The sequence below is a fragment of the Wolffia australiana genome, chromosome 5 (genome assembly GCF_029677425.1).
Source record: "Wolffia australiana isolate 7733 chromosome 5, ASM2967742v1".
Classification (NCBI taxonomy): Eukaryota; Viridiplantae; Streptophyta; class Magnoliopsida; order Alismatales; family Araceae; genus Wolffia; species Wolffia australiana.
In genome coordinates this window covers 5744225-5753021 of record NC_135839.1, presented here as the reverse complement: position 1 = coordinate 5753021, position 8797 = coordinate 5744225, and the positions used below count along the sequence as shown (strand labels likewise).

General features: G+C 39.2%; 1 protein-coding gene across 1 annotated transcript; it reads right to left on the bottom strand.

The window, feature by feature from the left end:
* Positions 1 to 4490: 4490 nt before the first annotated feature.
* Positions 4491 to 5380, bottom strand: LOC144703252 (ribulose bisphosphate carboxylase small subunit, chloroplastic 5-like). Its single transcript, XM_078575380.1, has 2 exons — positions 5005 to 5380; positions 4491 to 4887 (listed from the first exon to the last, which is right to left on the bottom strand). The coding sequence occupies exons 1-2, from the start codon at positions 5317 to 5319 to the stop codon at positions 4660 to 4662; spliced, it is 543 nt and encodes a 180-aa protein (XP_078431506.1). The 5' UTR covers positions 5320 to 5380; the 3' UTR covers positions 4491 to 4659.
* Between the last annotated feature and the right edge of the window lie 3417 nt (positions 5381 to 8797).

Below are 8797 nucleotides of genomic sequence, written 5' to 3'. Positions count from 1 at the left end.
TTTCAAACCCTATAATTATTGTTGCACTAATTCTTATCTCTGTATCTCACAATTATTCTCTTCCCATTATACCATCTTAAAATAAATTCTCCTATTTCATTAAGTCCCTACATAACTATCATTCCTTAACTTTATATCTATCTATCTATATTCTTTAGCGTACATAGAACCTTAATATAACTTAAAATAAACAAGCATACTATGCATTTCTCCTACTAAGAATGGCGTACTTACTGATATAGCCACACCTTATTTCTCCTATATTGAAGGAAAACCTAAAACTAATTGTTTTGTATCTAACTTAGTTGCTCCCCTCACCATACCACTACACCTCGATTTCATAATTTTTGAACTAAGAGGGGGTGAATTAGTTCCACTTCTTTTTATTTATATAGATTCCTTGTTTTACTCTCACTTACTTCACTCAAGGAACGATAAATTTTTACCCTGCTTCGGGGCACTAATGTGCCCTTACTGCAGCCGCGCCTCACCTGAGGAGTCACCCTGACTCCACTAATCACTTTGGCAAATGCAAAGTGAGAAAAACTGTTTGCGATGTACAATCGCTTGCACTGATCTCAAGTAATCACACACTAAAAAAAAAAACACTTGCTCGGTGCTGACGTCTTCCTCGACCTCAATCGAGTGCCTTCTCAGCTTCCAGCAACTTTCTGAGCCTCTCCTCAGTCCACTCTGTGCTGATGAAGTCCTCACGTCTCAGGCCACCTTCCCGTGTTCAAGTGGATGTGATCTTTCTCCTGTTAGTGCACTTCCCTGAAAAGCAATATAATGACAATATCTTTGTTGACCTTGAGTCAACTTTTCTCCTAACACTAGTTCTCTCTTAAATTCTGTTTTTCCACTTTCAAGTCACAAACCGTGTATCAAATGTTGATCGATGTCAACTAGCAATGGATATAATCAAATGCAGTCAAAATCTCAACTTATATCAACTGGTAATAATTCTGCTCAATTGTGATAAGATAGTCCAATGAAATCAATCGATGTTTACTAATATCAGAAATATTCAAATTAGACAATCAGATCAATCAATATTAAAGATCAATTGTCTTAACTCAAGTTACATGTGATTTAACAAATATCAATTCAAATAAAGTAATTATAGTGAATCTGATCGAATGTGATTTAGAAATCTCAAATTAAATCAAACAATTTCACTGTGTAAATCCTGATCGAATGTGATTTAGGAAATATCAATTCAAATCAAATAGTTATATCAATTCTGATCCAATGTAGTTAGATGATATCATTTTAAATCAAACACTTGTATCAAATCTGATCAGTTATAACAAAGATATATCAATTCAAATCCAATAGGTATTTCAATTATGATCGAATATATATATATATATGGGAGATATCAAATGTATTTGAATTTGCGAGTTAATGCATTCAAGAAATTGATTTAGATAGTTATTTAAATTTCATCCAATCTAAAATTCAAATTCAAGTTTACAAGATGAATGAATAATTTTCGAATTGAATTTCTTATATCTGAAGAAAACTGAATTTCAAGAACGTTACTTAAATTCAATTAGAATTAGGACGCCTAAAATATTCCAATATTTTGAAATCGAATTCAAAACTAATTTGAATTAATCAAAGAATTCAAATAGATTTAAAGCTGTCAATATATTCAATAATCAATAAGTCCAAGAAAGTTAGTTATATGATTTCAAATAATTGCAAACATCAAAATCGAATTGAATTTTATATCAATTGACAATGTAGTAAAAAGCGATTTAATGTTTAATCTTTATCGATCACGATTTCAATTAGATTTTATGTTTGATTTTGCATAATCAAGAAACCGAAAACAACTTGTTATTTAGATTTCAGAAATCCAAGATCAAAATCAGTTTTTCAAATTATGAATGTTCAAATTTCGATTTTAGATTCTAACTAACAAAAGTCAATGAATTTCAAGAACCTTCAAATTAATTTCAACAGAAATCAAGAAATTGGTATCTTGATTTCAATAAATCAAGAAATTGGTATCAAGAACCTTCAACGAGATATGGAACAATCTAACCCGGATTTTCTTGAAGAATCAGTAATCACAAACATGCAGATGATGACGTCCACCAGTCTTGAATTTCCTCACCACCAGCCAGAACTTTCAAGAACTTTCAGTTGAGAGAGAGAGAGAGAATGAGCACCAAGGGAATACCTTAGAAAAAAGACTACATTGGATATTTATAGCCTTCAACTGTTATTGGGCCCAATTTTCCTTGTCTTATTGGGCTTCTACCTTAATTATAAACTTATTATCCCTAATATACTCCATCACATATTTATCTAATAAATGTTTATATATTACTACTATATTCAACTACTTAATTAATTTTATTTAAAATTTATTATATTAAATCATCAAAATCCTTTTCCTAACAATAATCATACTTACTATCAATAATATCAATAAAAATATATATCCCAAAAATAATATAATTAAGATCATGTCTGAAAAAAAGTATTACCTCTTTCTCACCCTATTTCTCTTTATCAGTATATATTTATCTTTATCAAATGTAATACTAATTTCTCCACCCCTTTTCTACTGCTTTCTACTTACATATCTCAAGTTTCAACATCTTCTGCTTTCATCGCCGTACCCTCTCTCTTACTCAACTACATTACTAATTTATGTTATTATCCTCATTATCATCCTATTTTTCCAAAAACCTTAGTCGGACTATACATTTTTTAGTGAGTTTCTATAATTACATTTTTTTAAAAATCCCCTAATTAAATTTTCAATCGCGTGACGAAGGAGGTATGAAATTTTGCAAATTTTGTAAAATTTGTAAAGTTTTGTCAAAATTTATAAGGCATCAAACATGAAGTTTGAACCTGAGAAAGTATCAAAGGACACTCTAATGGACGCGCAGCTGGGCGACATCAGCGGGAGCCACGTCAGCGTGGACCTGAGCTGCGTCATCTCCGCCGTCACCGTCGACCTCAACAGCGGCGACCCAGTCTACTCCTGGGTCGAACAGGAAGGCGATTGAGAAGCCCGCGTTCTTTTATTTGATCTTCATCTGCGATTGAGAAGTAAGTAGACTCAAGGATTTAGGCAGACGATATTTGTTTTTTCGATCTCCTACTTTCTCAACCTCTCTCAGTCCGTTCGAATTGTTCCCGTTCAGTTCGTATATCGCGCTCTCTTATCGATTTATCCAAATTCAAATGATCTTCGCCAATGGTAGAGAGCAAAGTAGAGTTGGAGATCCAAGCAGACGAGATTTGATCCTGCTTTTTCCATCTTTCGCAATCAGTCACGGTCCGTTTGTTGTCCTCGTTGAGTTCATAGATCGAACTCTCTTATCAGTCTCTCAATCATCCGCTCTTGCCGGTGCAAGATCTAATCTATGTTGACCGCAGAGAAAAGAGAAAATTCAAACATTTAAGCACACGAAAATTGATTTTTTGAACACTCAATCCAACTATCCATTGTTCTCGTTCGGTTCGTATATTGTCCGCTCTTATCCATCATCCAGGGCAGACGGGAGCAAGAAATGAAGAAATACGCAGGCCAAATTTCATCCTACGATCTTCATCTTCTTTTGATCTTTCTCGATTTGTTCATCGTGCTTGCTCCACAGAGACATACATTCTATATCAAGTCATCTTCGTCAACGAAAGGGACAGAGTTCGAAATTCTAAGCTGCGGAAATTTGATTTTCCGATCTACATCTTTTGTTCATAGTGCTATTTATGTACTGTAAGTAAACTAACGGGGGAGAATCATCCTCTCTGGCATCAAAAAAATCCATACGTCTCCAATATCTGAGTCAGAATGTGAGAATGATCATCAGTCTGATGAAATCCCTGGACAGAAGCTTGACATCGCGATCATCACATCTCAGATCGCTCAGGCTACAACAAAAAGTCCTCGAATCCTTCGAGCAGCTGCAAAGCCGGACGATGCATCGCCACAGCGCCGAGAGCAGGATTCGAATACTTCTTGAGAACAAACTTCAACTTGCTCTCCGTGGCCGACGCGTGGAATCCAGCCAAGAGTCTCGCAGAATCGCGGAATCCAGCGGTGACTCTCTTCATCCATCGGACGGTTGGGAATCTGCCGCAGTTTGTGCGAATTTATGTATGACTGAACTCCCATTGGTGTGGTTGCTCTTAATTACTTCGTAAATCTCTTCAGGATTTAAGAATATCTAGTGTAGGTGAAATATAGAGACCCGGATAAGCCATCATCATTGTCGAATGTCTTCGAGACAGCCTTCCTGTATCTCTATAGGATCATATATAGTAATCCCATTGTTCGCTTCATTCTTTCTTACACCGTAATCAATCAGGTATAAGAAAAGGGGTTAGTCAGGCAGGTAAACTTTCTACCAATCGACACAAGACATTATTAAGAGAGGAAACGCTCTTGTAAACATGACGCAGCGTACCATTTGAACTAAACAGCCCCGTCGATCCACAGGTCACAAGAAGACCTCTACGAATTGGCGATTCAAGTACGTTCAGAATAATTTGACTTCATAATTACATATCACCTTCATTCATACACTCTTATGGGACGCACATAGAGGGCGATAGGGCCGAAGGATAAAACTGGGCATCAGATGACTGGCACGGGCTTGAAAATTCCGAGATTGAGAATCGAATGCTTGCTTATGCGGAGGGCTTGTAGGCAATGAAGCTGACGCACTGGACTTGGCGCTTGTTGTCGAAGCCGATGATTCTGACGAAGTAGTTGGGGTAGGCCTTCTTCGCCTCCTCCACCTCCGCGATCACCTGGCTCGCGTCCGTGCACCCGAACATGGGCAGCTTCCACATGGTCCAGTACCGCCCGTCGTAGTACCCGGGCGACGCGTGGTACTCACGGTACACGAATCCTTCCTGAAAAACACCCCACCATACTCCAATTTTAATCGCAACACCCCATCTGTATAGCGAGAAGGAGAGAGGGAAAGAAAGATACAGCGAGAGAGAAAGAAAGCCTATTTATTTATTTACCTTGGAGAACTCGATGCAGGGAATCCAGCCGTTGCGGAGGAGGTACTCAACCTCCTTGGCGAGGGCCTCGGTGGAGAGGGGAGGCAAGTAAGAGAGGGTCTCGAACTTCTTCAGACCCTCCGGGGGCCACACCTGCATGCAGCGGGCCTTGCCGCCGTTGCTGGGCAGCGTCGAAAGGTCCGCGCCGTTGTTGGCCTTGCGGGTCGCGGGGAAAGCCACGGAGGAGCGCAGGCCGGTGAAGGGTGCAGCGAGGCTTGACTGCACCGGGGCAGCGCGAGCCACGGCGGCGGTGGAGACCATGGAGGCGGAAGCCATTTTTCGACCCTCTTCTTGATGAGTGTACCGTCGCTTCAGTTGCCTGGTTTGGGACTTCTGTTTGATTGCTCTTTATAGTGAAGTCGGAGAGTTCACCGACGGTGGCTCATCGGCCAATCTTCTTCGATCATTCGCCAACCATCCGATCATTCGTCCTAACCCGCTCTTCAGTTAGAGCCACACAGCCTACGTTACGTGGTCATGGATTCGTATCGTCGATGGACCCACCGCTATCCAACGTTTGCACCACAAATCCGAGGCCTTTATCGGCACCCCAGCACCGAAGGTTGCCACCATCCAAAACTAGCGATAAGTGGTCGGTTTTTAGATAAGTTATTGCATAATGCGACGAAATGTTCTTACTGATCCAAACGCACGCACAACTCAGGTTTGCTTTCTTCTCGATCAGAACTCGAAAGAAAAGAAACAATCCAACTGGGCGGTTCAAGTCTGCCATTTAAATCCATGGTCGTGTTATTAAAAGCGATTGTCCCATAACCCATATCAATTCAAGATTACCGAAACGGTATTTTATTATTTCATATATATTTAAAAACATATGATTATAATTTACTCTAAGACTTACTCTGTATAAAGTTCCTGAAAATATATAAGAATTGAGTTCCCTATAATAAAAGTGTACCACACGATATGGACGCCACAACATCGCGGATTGCAGTTTTACCTTACTTCTGTCTCTATCAGAGAGAAACGTCCTCAAACCCTTGCAATTGAGTGAATAATATGAAAATAATGTTTTTCAGTTCCCTGGGTATATTATTTTATTTTAACTTTCGTAGATTTAGGAAAACGACACCACGAGGGTTAGTATCCGTCGGCTAAAGGAGAGACGCGATGCAGTGTTGACGCCTCGAAAAAACCCCACGATGCATGTCATGAAATTGAATGTAGAAATGGTTTTTAACCTCTCTGGACGAAAGAGTATGGCGGCCCACAAACGTGCATTATTTTGGTCGACTGGCAATGAGTATATAACTTGTTAGTTTAAAAGATTATCAAAGATAGAACAAAATGAATACATGAATACGAAGATATATTTAACCGTCGACATATTTACTCATTTTCCGTGAAAAAAACGTTTGCTCTGAATAAGAGTTATCAAACAAAATCTCCTAGGAAAGGTTTCGTGTTCTCCGATTCTAAATTCGCCGCATTTTCACTACTCTCCCGGCAGATTCAAAAACTGAAGCCTGAATATAGAACATAAGTTGAGGATATTCTTAACCATCATTAATGTCCCAATTTTATTGGTTCTTTGAAAATTCAATCAATAAAGATAAATTTTCTGATTGTCCCTAAATATCTACATTTAAAGTGCACGATTTAATTGTTTCCCTTAGCGGGCAAACCTCCCGACTTATGTGTGAGATCTGTACTGTGTCACTGACTCTGACTTAAGGTTGGGGGATGATACGAACTCGTACATTATCTGCCAGAGTTACCTAATTTATTGAGGATGTCAGTGATGCCGCGGTTAATCAACCGTCAGGGCCCCTTTCTCCTTGTACTCGTCTTGAAACGGCCATTGAAAGAACAGACTCCAAATAAGAGGGCCTTCCATCAGACAAAGAAAGAGAGTACTTAAACTAGGGTTTGACCTTCTGGTCCAGTCTGGACCAGTCCCAGTCTGCTCAGGTTGACTTGTTAAAGTCAAAGTAGAAATTTTTTTTTTTATGGTTATATTAAATACATCTACATCAAGTGGGTGCCCATGGATAACAAAAAATATGACGACTATTCTGAGCTTAACAGAAACCTCTTCGGTCAGTTAGATTTAATATTTAAAAATTTTACAAAAAATATTAAATAAATATTTAATAATTTACTTTTGATTCCAGTCCAGTTTATTCCTTGGACCTAAACCTGTCTCACCAACCTGTCCACCCTCGAATGGAAAACCTACGGTCCCGGTTAGGTCTGGTCAAGTATGTACGCAGTCCTAAATGTCCAATCCAACTTAAAACAGTGATATTCAGATATGTTTGGCAAGGCACAGTTCTCCTGGTCCATGATTACATGGATATAAAAAGTTATGTGAGTTGAAAAAATTATTTAAAACAGTGTTAACTAAGATAACTGTATAACCGAACACCAATCTCATAGTGCTACATCCAATGAGAAATAATTCCCATTCCACATTATACTAATAACTTATGTAACATGTCGGTCAGACATGACACCACGTATTACTTCAGTAAGTACCTTCCAAATGCAATGTTAATGAATATGCGTAATGCAGATTATTAGAGAAAATAATAATGAGAAATACGTCAGTCGTCGGATGATAGGAGACGTAAATCAGCAGACAACACGTAACGGATTCTGTCACGATCAAGCGTCCACTAATCGGGGTGTTGAACTCGAGGCCAACGAGGTAGGGAACATTAGTGTCTGTGAGCGTCCACACAGTCAATGTGAACGAGCAGACCAAAATACTGTTAAAGAAAATATCCTACTATGAAGGCAGCCGCTAAGTCCTATGTCAATTAGTAGAATCACTCGTGGCATGAGCAATTGAGAGATCGACACTAAAAGAGCTCATCAACACTGTAAATTGAAGAAAGGGGAACAGACACACCTGTAGCATGAATGTCGAACAGTATATAGCGGTTCACAGCAGACCCCGTGAAAGTGGACCGAAGCAATGCTCCAAGAAGTTAGACTGCGTAGATCATGCGCAATTGTCCACACCTCGGGCATCGGAGAGTAAATTCCACAAGGACAGATGTAGCGTGCAGATCCTTGATCACCTGGCCAAGTACCATAGAATATTTCCTGTGGAATAGATCAGGAAATGACATTCGAGCGTCAACAATCTCTAGGTAGAACTTCCACCAATATAGATTCATTATAGGTCAGAAAAGAATTCCCTGAGGGCGTTGGAGCAATTCACGTCATTGTCGTTGATCAGATCTGTCACCACTGAATCGCGAGATGCGTCAACATTGAAGAATAGACCCAAGGTAACCAATGATGGAGTTCACACGGTCACGACGGTTGCTTTGAACATCCAGGAGTGTCCATTATTCAATAATGCGCCCAAAATCATTCGATGGAAGCATCGTAGTCAGAACGGATCAGACTCTATGTTGATTTCTAATGTAGATTGAACAACCTCCCCTATACCCGTTGCATCGAGACAGATCTGGATTCTATCATGATCAAATAAGGCCAATATATTAAAAGATCAATTTGGCAGATAGGAATCTGTGATGCCTCCTTCAACGATGAACCATAGGCAAACAGCAATGTTGTGAGAATTTGATAAGTTAGAGCAGTCATTATTAGCGACTTTCTTTATGGCTATAGTAAGAGCGAAGCGTCGTCCTCATTGGAACCTAGCTCTCTCACTTCAGCAACTCACACATAGAATGAAAGGATAGGCGCTCACTCTATTAATCTCACACAGAGGAAATATGATTTAAGTTCTCACTCTCTTGATCTCACAAAGAGAAAC